Below are 13,867 nucleotides of genomic sequence, written 5' to 3' on the forward strand. Positions count from 1 at the left end.
GCCTCAACACGGAAGCTGGTTTTTCCAAGTTCTTATAAAGGCCTGCTGATCACAGACCTCCAAAACAAGATTAAGAGTAAAACTTTACCAAAATTCTGCACAATCTGAAATTTGAAAATAATGGTCTTTAAAGGCTAAGAGAAATATTGAGCTTTCGAAGCTTTGACAGCAATTAATTTTTTTTTGTGTATTACGCTAGAACACTCACCCCAACGACAGATGCAGCCACTTGTGTTATTGAGTACAAAAAATACCATTATGGTATTGAATCAGTGGTAGCCAATTCATGGCCTGCATGCTGGAAGTGACCCACAAGGCGTCAGAAAGCAGCCCCTCGATCATTCGCACTATCCAGGTAAGTCCATGTTTGATCAGTTGTGTTTTTCCAGGTTTTTCTTGATTCAAGAAATTTTATTTGCCAACCAAAAAAGTTGGCCACCACTGTATTAAATAAACTGGAATAGTTATTACAACCAGATTAATTTAATATTGTTTAAATTATATTTAAGAATGACTGTATATCCTGTTCTGTAAGTAACTTTATCTTTGAGTTACTTTTGAAAATGCATTTAAGAAGAGGCTAGATATACACATGAGGGAGAAGGAAATCTAGAATAATAACAATGATAATAGAAGGGAGTAAACAGTGAGTGGAGACTCCTGTGGAGTGTAAACTCCAGCATGGATTAGTTGGCTGAATGACCTGTTTCCATACTGTACATTCTATGTTAGTCTATGCACAGGCTAATTGATGTTTATTATTGTTGCAGAATAAACTAAGCATTATTGCACCTATTTAAACTCTATTTACATCTTCAGAACACGTGTATAGAAACACGTTATGATGAGAACTCACTCTTAGCATCAGGCTGCATGTGTTTTTCTCTTGTAAACAATGTTAATTTGTGTTAATGAAAAACAGAAGGTCTTCACAAAAAACAGCTTTACACAAACATTCCAACATACAGGTTAAGGATCAACACATAAATATTTACAGTAACATAACATCCTTGCATTTGATATAGCGCTTTTCACGTCTTCTAGACGTCTCAAAGCGCTTCACAGAATATGCAGTAAAGTGAATTGACTCTTTTTGTAGGCGAAATGCGGCAGCCAAATTGCGCACAGCAGTGTCCTACAAACAGTCGTGGATTGAAGTGACCAATTAATTATTGATTTTTTTCTTGAGGGATTATTATTAGGCGTGACAAATGATGAATACTAAGTTAACAGCTTGTTAACTAAGAGAAAATAACTTATTTTATCCCCTTGCTGGTATTTTACTTGTTTATCATTCCTCCTCCCCTCCTTATGCCCAGTTTGATCTGTTCACACAGTTGTCCTTAAGCCACAGATTTCTCTGTATCTGTCCTTAATGTATTTAGCGCCTTGGGAAATCCTCCCGATGTGAAAGGCACTATACAAATGTAATCTTGTTGTTGTAATGTATTGGCTAATAAGAGCTGTGCTTTACGAGATTTGTCCTATTGAATCTTTCCCCTCTCTGGAAGGTCTTTGCTTTCATAGAATCATAGAATCATAAAATCATACAGCACAGAAAGAGGCCATTTGGCCCATCGCGTCTACACCAGCTCCTAAAAGAGCAATCCAACTCAATCCCCCGGCCCGCTTTCTTTCCATAGCCCTGAAATCCTGTCCTCCCCAAATACCCATCTACTTCTCTCTTAAAAGTTATTATTAAATCGGCTTTCACTACCCTTTCAGGTAATGCATTCCAGATCCGAACAACTCGCTGGGTGAAAAAAAATTCCTAACCTCCCCTCTGTTTCTTTTAACAACTATCTTAAATCAGTGTCCTCGGGTTACTGACCCACATGCCAGTGGAAACAGTTTTTCTCGGTTCAACCTATCAAATCCTCTCATGATCTTGAAAACCTCTATTAAATCCCCTCTTAATCTTCTCTGCTCTAGGGAGAATAATCCTAGTTTTGCTAACCTTTCCTCATAACTAAGGTCCTTCATTCCTGGTACCATCCTGGTAAACCTCCTTTGCACCCTCTCCAATGCCCTAACATCTTTCCTAAAGTGCGGTGCCCAGAATTGAACGCAGTACTCCAACTGAGGCCTAACCAGCATTTTATAAATATTCAACATAATCTCCTGACTTTTGAATTCTATGCCCCTATTTATAAAGCCTAGTATCCCGTATGCTTTTTTAACAGCTTTATAAACAGGGGCATAGAATACAGAACAAGTCCTGCCACCTTATGTGGACCCCCAGGTCTCTGTTCATTTGTCCCCTTTAAGATTGTACCATCTAGCTTATACTGCCTCTCCTAATTTTTCCTACCAAGATACACTTTGCATTTCTCCACATTAAATCTCATCTTCCATGTTTCTGCCCATTTTACCAATCTGTCTAAGTCCTCTTGGTGTCTGGTGCTTTCTTCCTCACCATTAACTACTTTTCCTAGCTTAGTATCGTCTGCAAATTTGGAAATTGTGCTCCCTATATCCAGGTCCAGACCATTAATATAGATCAGAAAGAGCAGTGTCCCAATATTGACCCCTGAGGGACATCACTACACACCTCCATCCAGTCAGAAAAGCAACTGTTTACAACCTCTCTCTGTGTTCTGCCTCCTAGCCAGTTCTGGATCTATGTTGCAACAGTCCCTTTAATACCGTGGGCTTCTATTTTGTTTATAAGTCTCTTATGTGACACTTTGTCAAATGCCTTTTGAAAATCTAGATAAACTACATCCACTGCACTACCTTCATCCATCCTCTCAGTCACTTAATCAAAAAATTCTATAAGGTTTGTCAGACACGATCAAATCCGTGTTGACTGTCCTTTATTAAATCATATTTTTCTAAGTGAGAATTTATATTGTCCCAGATTATAGTCTCCAGAAGTTTCTCCTGATGTTAGGCTGCTTTCAAGAATAGCTCCATCAAATGGATTAGGTGACATATTCTCACTGCAAAATACTACAGTATAAAGATCCTTCCAAGCTGAGATCGAAAGCCATTTGGCATTTTGTCAGTTGTATTATTGTACAGTTCAGCTTTACTGGCACAATTTCTATAGCCCTAGGGAGTAGTACTAAATAATTTTTTCCCAATGCTTCTAATTCTACTTCAATCCCTTCCCCCACTATGATATTACATTCCCTCAATTGTGCTGGGGTGGCCTATATCCAGGCTTCTCTCAATACGTCTTTTCAACTGACCACTGAAAGGCATGCGAGAAAGGCACAGGTTGGCTCTCCCCCTTATTATCACTCTTCTCAGTTTCCTCGTTCGAAACCACAGGAGAAGGACCTGCATCCTGTGGTATGTGCTTTAGCTTTTCGTTTTTCATCACTCCTGCTTTGTTCACATTGGCTCTACTAGACCCATGCTAGGCTTGGCACCACTCCACAGTTCACTTTATAAATGGCTGAGCACGAGTGTTAACTCTCTCCCTCCATCAGGGAGCAATGTACAAACACCATCACCCAAAATAATTCTTCAAGATAAAAAAAAGTGTGAACATACTCCCAAAAATCTCTGGGGGGTAAAAACGTTACAACAAAAGGCATAAAAATAGAAATGCTTCATGCATATCTGTGATAAAATTACCAAGTCTCTTCTGACTTCAGCATGGGGTCAGTGCAGAGAATGTTGGCTTGATACATTAAGTGACGTGCCTAGACCAACAGGATGCAGCAGTAATGTTCATCACTGCCTCACAGCAGGGGAGAGGGCAACACTCGCTGTAAATGGATACTGTGATAAGGAATTTGTGTTCTACATGTCAGAAATGACTTATTACAAACAGCAGCCAATTCAGAATATCACATGTGGTTATGAAAATACTATAATTTGGGACAGTTTATATTTGTTCAAACTTCACATAAGAGCTTCCCTTTAGTTTTTCTCTTGCAGTACAGAATTGTTTTACACTGCTGTCCTGAAGCTGTTTGATGCCTTGTTTCTGCTACTGAGGTACAATCCCCCAAGCGCCAGTCATCCTAGCAGTACCTTTGCCATATGGCCATTATTCATGAGAAAGTGAATGTTAGTTGGTTATTTGTTTTGGGGGTATGGCAGCTGAGCCCAATTCTTTCCATACTCAATATCAACAAATGCACATCTTCAACAGGGGACAATTAATGGCAATTGGGAATACAATCCCTGGGTTATTTTCCCCACTGGTGGGGCCAATTGTCACACCCAATTATTATCCAGCTGAGTCCAGCCTAACTCAGCACACACCAGAGATTAAAACTACCATGTGGCTCAGCTACTCACAAAATAAATGTTTTCAGCCTTCAGAGCAGTCCCCAGAGATCCCTTTATCAATTGAAGACTTACAATTCTGGAAAATCTTTGAACCTTGACTACTTTATCCACTGGGATTAAAGAAATACTCAATAGAGACACAAAGTAATACCATCTAGTCCTGTAGCTCAGTGGTTAGAGCACTCGCTTTGCAAGTGAGAGACCTGAGTTCAATTCCAGGCTGGGCAAAACCTTGGGCAAGTTTCCTTACTCCACACGCCTAATAATAATCCCTCCAAAACACAAAAACAATAATAAAAAAATTGGTCATTTTCAATCTACGACTGTTTGTGGGACATTGCTGTGCGCAACTGGCTGCCACGTTCGCCCACAAATATACAGTCAATTCACTTTACAGTGTGTTCTGTGAAGCACTTTGGGACGTCCTCCCGACGTGAAAAGCGCTATATCAAATGCAAGGATTATTATTATTATTATTATCTAATGAGGTTGAAGCTTGTAACCACACATTGCTTAAGATGAATGGTGCCTTTCTGGTATCCAGCCTTCTTGTGTGCAGTTTTGCAAGATTTGGACCAATCCTTTTTTATAGTTGCTAAAATAGACCTGATTTCATATCCACTGAAATGAGGATGTGTATTATAAGTACATGCATATCAACACGTGCATTTGTGCTACCACTCTCTCTGACTCTAAATAGCAACGTGAATCCATGGAACTTCAAGGGATTTGTGTTGGCACAGCGTGACAGTCTTGTGCCTATGCTTGTCATTGTGCTTAGTGATACAGCAAAGTATAACTGGTGTATGGTTTTGATTGGATTCACATATCAGCACAATACATTGAGGCAAGAGCTATCTGTATGATTGATAATGAGACAGATCATCTGAAACATTTAGAAATCTGTGTTCCAGGGTATTCTTACTGTGGTTTTAAATGCTTGATTGTGTTGTGCTCATTAGAATGTAAACAAGACTCAAAGCCCTCACTGAACACTATCATTTATATTAACCTTTAGAGTGCCAGAGATAATATGGCACAATTATTTTGGAGCTTAGAGTGTTATGGCACAGAAACAGGCTCTTCAGACCGTCAAGTCTGTGCTGCGTTTTTCTTCATGTGAGTCACTTCCATCGTGATCCCACATATAAAAAGTCAAGTGCAATAAACAAACACTATTATTCCCGGTTCAAAGATCAACACTGGAAGTCCTGTAACAATTTTCATAATTAGTTTTAGATTATGTCTGGACCTTTTCCTTATTTAATTATCTATAATGACCTACGCTACTTTGAAGTAGAAGATTTTCATTGGGTATTTGCAGATTAGTTCATTTCTAATTAGTTGGTGACACTGGAGGTGCTAGTTATCTCTAAGAGGGACTTATTTATTTCCTTATTCCATCTTTATGATCAGGAATCCAATAATGGTGGCAAGGAGGGTGGGCCTCAGTACTGATTATTTCAGAGGAAAACTGGAAGTCCATTAGTTTAATCCCACACAGATTAAACACCAATAACTGACCATGAGAGGGTCAGTTAAGGGCCTTTATTATGTTAATTGCTCCACAATGTCCCCGTCTTTGCCACATTTCATTGGCTCTCAGTTTTTCTAGGGACAAATTCCTCCACTGTCTCACCCCACTTTATCCATGCAATATCCTCCAGCTCTATTCTCTGCCTATATCCTTCACTCTTCCGATTGTGGTCAATTCTCAATTTGATGCTCCCTTCCATCCACTCCACCATTGGTGATGAGCCTCCATAGCCTTTCTTTTAAAAGAACCCTTTACTGGAAATCTCTTCCCCACTTCAAAATATTCCTAAAAATGTATCTGTTTGACCATGCCTTTGATCAACATATTTGAATTTCCCTTTTACCTGCTCAGAGACCATATCCCACTATGAAAAAGGGGAAAAATTGAAGAAAGAAAGAATCATACAGTAGAGTTTCTTTGCCAAATATATTATATTATATCCAGAAGCAAATAGATCACTGGAACTTATCCACCTCAAATATACAGTGGAGATGCTGTGTACTTTGGTCTTTCACTAGATTCCAGTCATAATGTTAAATTGCCAAAAGAGGCAAGTCCAAGACTCAATCTCAATCTCTCTTGACCGCCGTCCCTGCTTATTAGGGTTCCCATCAACCTTCCAACCAGGAATAATAGTATTTTGGACTAGAAGTGAATTTAACACTGCTTTATGTTGATTCCAATATGAAAAAAAATTAGAAAAATAGCTCAGTTAGATATTGTCTGACATATTGTCAGTGGAAAATGATACATTTTATAAGACTAGGTCATGTCTAATAGATTATAGCTGGTGCTTTGGGCCTAAACTCTGTTGACTATCTCTGCCTCTGCTTTAGTAAATTGTGACAGAGTGAGAGGGAGGAACAGGGATTTGATCCTAGGACTTAGTATTCTCCACGATCAGATTTAGTTTCTGTGTGTGTCTATAATTGTCTTTTCTGTCATTTTTCTGAAACTGGGATGGGAACTAACAGCTTCCCCTTTTTTCCTTCAGCCTCCTCTATCCTGGGATAACCAATCAACTTCAACTACTAGAAAGTGAGATTGCAGGTTACTCTGAGCTTTTTAGAAATAAAAACATTCCTCTCGCTGGCAGTCAAATAACATGATCCATAATTTGAAAATCAAAGCCACAAACCAGTTTAACAGAAACTGGCATAAGTTTGCTGACAGTGCCCAGTGGCGACGGGGTGGGGGGGAGGGGTTCTCTGAAAGATAAAGATAATAATAATAATCCTTGCATTTGATATAATAATAATAATAATAATCCTTGCATTTGATATAGCGCTTTTCACGTCGGGAGGACGTCCCAAAGCGCTTCATAGAATACACTGTAAAGTGAATTGATTGTATATTTGTGGATGAAGCGCAGCAGCGCAGCAACAAACGTGGATTGAAGTGACCAATTTATTATTGGTTTTTTTTCTTGAGGGATTATTATCAGACGTGGAGTAAGGAAACTTGCCCAAGGTTTCGCCCTGCCGGGAATCGAACCCAGGTCTCTCGCTTGCGAGGCGAGTGCTCTAACCACTGAGCTACAGGATCCAAGTAATTCCTGATCAATACATTATGAATTTTTAAATTTAAAGAAGTGTTAGACACTAATCATGAAATGGACCCTGAAAAAATGTAGCCAGGGTTCACCTTCTTGATTGGTATCCGGCAACCTCCCACTTGAACTGCACGTGTGGACGAACACCTGCAGGTGAGGCCTGGATTTGGCTTCATAGTTAAATAACCCTTTGGCACTCACCGTCCAGTCTCACACATGACGGATGACCACTTGGTGAGGTACCAGAGGGCTGCCACTGCTGATGAAACCATACCCAGCATAAGTCACCATCTTCAGGAGAGGAGGGAAAAGGGGAGAAAAATCAGAGGGGGAAGTAAAATAAATTTTAATAGTATTTTACCCATATATAAAAAAAATTCAAAGTGCAGAAGTCCACTCACTATAAGAATCCAATCCCCAGATTGAATCCCCAGTTTAAGACAAACCTTGTGTCTGACATGCGATCACATACATCAATTTAAAGTTGATTTAATTTTTATTTCTTTAAACCCGTGTTTTTATACTAGAATAAACTAAACAATTAGAACCAACAGGAGTCTAACACATAGGCAAGTCATATATTAAGCTGCCAGCACCACTCTTTGCTGAAATGTGGAATCACACCTGAAGGACACATGTCTAAATATTGAGTACATACAGTAGGTGGAGATTTTATCACATTACAAGAATGTCCATAACATAATCTGGTTACAATGTTAACTGGAGAAAAAGTATTAATTTATATTTCTGTAGCCCAACAGTTAATTGCTTTGTGCTTTGTGAAGCCACCCCACGGGGTACGAGATACTTGCTTACATTGTTTTTTATTTACACTTCAGAGATGACTCTCTTTAGGATTCCTGGGGGAGTAAGAGTTTATAATGGGTGAATCCATAAAAAAAGACCAGAACTTATAAATTAACCACCCAGTAAAGAATAGATATCCTCAGCAAGGAAGGAACTTCAATTTAACAACCCAAGAAGAATCACCCCTAAAATATTATAGGTTTTAATTGAGTACCGATCTTGAAGTTTTGGTATTGTGCTGCAGTATGTAATGCCGGTTACAACAACATCAAGAAGCATTTATATAGTATCCTTCACTTGGGGTAGTGTCCCAGAGCACTTAAGAAGGTTACCTTCCTAGAGAGAACATTTTCACTCTTCACTCATCACCAACATCATTTTGCTCTTACCTGATAAAATGTTGTCTGTTTTTATTGCCGGAAACTTCAGAGTCATTTCATGTTTGTGCCTGTGAATCATAAGATGATCCTCAGTTGGAAATCGCTGTTAGACAAACAAAATTTCCATTAACTCACTAGCATTGAGGAATAGCAATAGCTCAGCTTTTTTAAAAAAATCAGTAATTCTTTATTCTGTATGCTTTTAATCAATTTGGTCTCACAGAGAATCTGATTCTATTAACAACAACAACAAAATAACATTTATAAAGCACCTTTCACGTCAGGGGGACATCCCAAAGGAGCTGGACAGTCAGGGGTCAGGACCCAAGCATGGGGGAGGGGTGGGGTAGGGGTGAGGGAAGGCAGAGAGGTTGGAGGGAAACCAAAGGCACGATCGAAGAGGAAGATCTTGAGACTGGCCTTGAAGGAGGTAAGGGAGGAAGCGAGGCGAAGGGACTGTGGGATGGAGTTCCAGAGTGTGGGGGCAGAGAGGCTGAAAGCTCAGCCACTGATGGTAGGGTGGGTCAGGTGGGAGACATGGAGCAGACCAGAGCCCCCTGAACGAAGGGAGCGGGCAGGTTGGTAGGGACTCAGCAGGTCAGAGAGGTAGGAGGGGGCAAGGCAATGGATGGCCTTGAAAGTGAGGATGAGGAACTTGAATTCGATCCGCTGAGGGATGGGGGGCCAGTGGAGTCAACGCCAGTAGTCCTGGAGTTGAGGGTGGAGGCAGAGAGACAGAATTGGGTGTCATCTGCATACATGTGGAAATTTATCCCATGACTGCGGATGATGTCACCAAGGGGGAGCATGTAGAGGGTGAAGAGGAGGGGACTGAGGACAGAGCCCTGAGGAACACCTCACAAGATGGTGCGGGGGCTGGAGGAGAAGCCATTTGCTGAGACGAAGTGGAGGCGGATATTAAGAATATCTACCAGGACCCAATGAAAACTTTTGATACGAGTCCTGGTTTCTCCCTCACATCCAATACTTAATATACACCATACTCAAACTCAAGCAATTAAGTGTTTTTTTGCAGTATCTTGAAAAATCTGATTAAAACAAAATTTATTTCCATATTGTAAACGTAGAGTTGCCAGAGCAACTCAAAGTTTGGCTCGTATTTTGTACTGTGGGAATAAAAGACACAAGCTGCAAAAACAAAAAGAGTAGATCCATAGACAGCTCAACAAACTAATATCAGGGGAGGATAGAAGTTCACTCCCAAAACTGTCAATAACGTAACACAGGTTTGGATTGTACTTTTCGATGATGTGTAATTTTCTGTCTTTTCGTCCCAATCTTCAAAATACAAGACAAACTTTGGAGTTACGCCAAGAATAACAATAGAGAAATATATTCTGTTTTTAATCAACTTTCAGATTTTTCAAGATAGTGCAAAAATCACTTAATTTCTTCAATTTGAGTATGGTTTACATTAAATATTGGATAATTGTCACAACATATTTTTACCCTTTTTTTATTTATATATTTTTACAATGAAGCCCTTATGAAGATAGTATAATACTCACCTGTGCACAGCCTGGAGCGTTGCAAATAAATGGTCGGTCTTGCTCCAAATTCATAACTGAATTAATCTGATAACCAAATACAGAACAATAAATAAATAAGTGGCAACTGTGTATTTGAGCAAAATATTTTGTATTAATAAACAAGAAATATTGCTCATACCACTGCCATAACACAAATTGGACCTCAGCCAATTCCTAATTAGATATCATAGTTATAATAACACAACACACCATACTTTCAAAAAGAAAAAATGTGGTTGGCTTACAACAGTCACCACTTAATCACAATTGAGGTCTGCTCAATTTGCACAAATCTGCAAGACTTGTCAAGTTGTACAATCTCAGTTTTCATGGAGAAACTGCCAAGTGATGCAATAGAATGTAAGCATGAAATTGGCTCAGCGCTGTTTTGTTGTCCAATACATCAGTTCTAGAAGTGGCTTGCATTTCCAAACAAGTACCATTCACTCCTCATCCAGAATTGAATGTTAACGTTCCCTTTTTCTGCTTTAGTCAGCCAGGTGTCTGATCAATTACCATAAATAAGAGTCTGCAAACCAAACTGCTGAGAGTTCCATATTTGAACAGCAAATGTGGCTGGTCTGGAAGCGAGTCTACACTGTCTCCTCAGAGGGATGCAATCTGCTTACATAATCCTAGAAAGTTTAGGCGCAGGTTGACAAGAGGTAACATGATATTTGCAAGTTACTTGGAGCAAGCTGCATGTTGAAATGGTCAGCAAACATTTGAAAATTGTAATACAAGTAAGCCACTTTGTTTTTAATCGTACTCAGCTAGACATCATTCTGTTGTCCCTATTGGTATCAAAAATGTAGGTTTTCTCCTCTATTAAGTACAAGATGTTATCCTATGCGAAGGGCGCTGTATAAATGTAAGCTGTTTTGTTGTTCTATATTACATAGATCAAAAAATTCAAGTAATAAGTTACACTCCTATTTTTATCCTCGTTTACTTTTGGAGTATTTATTTGTGTATTTATCGAAGACATGATAATGATACTTGTGTTTGATATAGCACCTTATTACGTTTTCAAGACGGCTCAAAGCGCTTCATAGAATATACTGTGAAGTGAATTGACTGTGTATTTTGTGGGTGAAATGCGGCAGCCAATTGCACACAGCGGTGTCCCACAAACAGTCGTGCATTTAAGTGAGCAATTATTATTTTTTTGAAGGATTTATTACCCCCAGAAACGCGATCCGCCAATCGACTAACAACCAGGTTCCTATTACTGCTCGGTAAATACAAGCGTGTGGAGTAAGGAAATTTGCCCAACATTTAGCCCTGCCGCGAATCAAACCCAGGTCTCTCGCTTGTGAGGCGAGTGCTCTAACAACTAAGCTACAGGACTCCGCAAGCATGATAAGACAAACAACAACTTGCATGTATATAGCAGCCTTCACGCGGGATAGCGTCTCAGAGCACTTAATATGGAGTCCTGTATCAGGCGCTATATCAAATGGAAGGATTATTATTATTTAAAACAGGTTTCTTCTGCCTGCTCTGTAAGGCTCAGTATCACATCACATTGCCCTCCGAGTAATCCTGGAGACGATCTCAGGTAATGTTGAATTTAAATCTAAACATTTGATCTTGCCAGCTTGCTGAATGAGAAAACAAAACTGTACTGCCGTCCAAGGAGAAATACATGTTACCAATCAGTATCATTAACCTCTAAAAGCTAAAACAAACTGCAGCAAAAGGCAAAGCACATACAGAACAGCATTGCTACAGTATAGTACATTAAATGAAACATTAAAAAAAGAGAAGCTAAAGGAAATAATTTCACATCATACTTCATTCAATCTCGCGCTCCAATTTTTGTCTCACAGTTTAGGATATCACAACCCCATGATTTTGTTGCAGACGTAACTCGCTCCCAACCTTATTCAACATGCAGTAAATTATTATAAATGAGCAATCTGATTAATGACAGAGGAAGCATTAATACTGTACTTGCCAACAGTCAGCATTTACAGAATGAGTTAAACAGATCAAAAGCAGTACCAGAGGCATTCTTATAATATTGGCTCATGGTTCTTTTTAACTATTCAATAATAGTTCCAAGGAACATTTTAGAGTTGATGTATACTGGGATGGAAGAAGTATGATCTGTTTAAAGCATTCAACAGCATGATTTATGCATAGCTCTCTGTTATCCACCGGAATGTCATGATAACCACATTACAATCTCCAGCAGTGTAGAGTAGGCTTATTATCTTGTATTCCATTGTTATAGAAGGTTTGCCGTACAAAACAATGAGTAACAAAATCAAAAACACAAGATGAAAGCAAACATTGTTCCACGCTAATGATAATAATACTGAATAAGTTTCAATTTAACCTTCTCAAGTGTACATGGCTGTCTTTGTGCACAGATCAAAATCTTTTTGATTTTCTTTTTCTTAAACTTGCATTTTTCTCAAGATTCCATTGAGAATATTATACTGTAATTATCCTGTATTAGATGATGCGGTAAGAATTTATCTGTTTTTAAAGAGTGGATTTAGCTTGCAACCTACCTCTCAACAAGCCGTTCCATAACATGAACTCAACAGTACACAAGCATACATTTATTCAGTAAACTGCCAATACCTTCTTAGAAAATGCAATGCTCTTCAGTTCCACCCTAATTTCTAAAGCTATGATTATGACCTAAAGGAGATAGTTCCCAAGTTGTATAAATGCAGCAGTGCAAATCAGTGTCATGCCCAATATTCCTTAAAAGTTTATTTGGTGGTCCACTGGAAGGCCTGAGATATTTCACAGGAATTCTTTTAATGTTATTAAAGAAATGGTTCCAACATGATCTCTTTAATAATGTTAAAAAAAGCCAAATGTTGGAAGCCTGTGCACAAGTAGCTTTGCAAAACCAAGTCTTAGCTTTTAGTAGGTCCTCCTGATTAATGAAGTGAGGAGCAGGAATTCTAAATGAACCTTCCCACTTCATAGTGCTCATCTACTGGAAGTAAATGTACTTGACTTCCAGCAGTATAAAAAACAGCAATATCCTGAGTATTCAAGCTCTAATTAAACATGATTATGTCTTATCTATGTGCAATACTATAGATTTATTGTTACATTTATTTCGTCATGCTTCTATCCAATGGCAGAATCAATACAAGCCCCTTTACAAACCTTTGCTTCATCCTTTTTTGACTTCTATATTCAGAAAATGTGAACAGAGTCTCAAATGGATTAGACTACTCTCTTTCCCTTCACCTACTTGAGCTGGCTAGAGGTGAGAAAAAGCTGCCTTGGTCAGGGCTGATGGAGGAATTGTCAGCTCTCAATAACTGAAGCCACTCCAAGTGTGGCTTCAATTATCCATCTCTGGTGTGTGAACAATGAAGCCTTAGCAGTACCCCACTATGTAATAAGGAGGGCATTTTCTGTTAATGATGTAGAGGATATGTGCACCTAAACAGTTAAGTGTTGTTTTTATGTACTTTGTGAGTAATTATAATAATTGAAAACTAAGGATGGAAAACAATTTTCACTCAGAGAGGAACAACAAAAATTTTACATTTATATAGCGGCTTTCACACAAGGAGGATGTCTCAATGTCTTCACAGAACTGTCTGGGAGCCCGAGCTAGGGGTGGAAAGAGCTGAGGAAGGTGGAGGGGGATAAGTGACCAAAAAATGGTGTTAAGGCGTGTTTTAAAGGGAGGGATTGAAATGGAGGTACTACAGGTTGGATTTCCAGAGAGCAGGTGCAGAACGACTGAAAGTTTGCCCACTCAAAGTAGGGCAGGACAGGCAAGGGACATGAAGTCTGGGAGCTGGTTGCC

The 13,867-nt window shown here is 39.1% G+C and overlaps 1 protein-coding gene across 1 annotated transcript in view; it reads right to left on the reverse strand.

Annotated features, from left to right (window-relative positions):
* Positions 1-13,867, reverse strand: part of creb5b (cAMP responsive element binding protein 5b) — a 201,634-nt gene that overhangs the window by 157,254 nt on the left and 30,513 nt on the right. Inside the window, exons 2-3 of the mRNA XM_042346896.1 lie at positions 10,054-10,119; positions 8,534-8,627 (exon numbers count right to left, since the gene is read on the reverse strand). Coding sequence (XP_042202830.1) covers positions 8,534-8,627; positions 10,054-10,107 — 148 coding nt within the window. The 5' untranslated portion in view covers positions 10,108-10,119. The remainder of the gene's footprint in view (positions 1-8,533; positions 8,628-10,053; positions 10,120-13,867) is intronic.

The sequence above is a fragment of the Callorhinchus milii genome, unplaced genomic scaffold (assembly GCF_018977255.1).
Source record: "Callorhinchus milii isolate IMCB2004 unplaced genomic scaffold, IMCB_Cmil_1.0 Scaffold2, whole genome shotgun sequence".
Classification (NCBI taxonomy): domain Eukaryota; kingdom Metazoa; phylum Chordata; class Chondrichthyes; order Chimaeriformes; family Callorhinchidae; genus Callorhinchus; species Callorhinchus milii.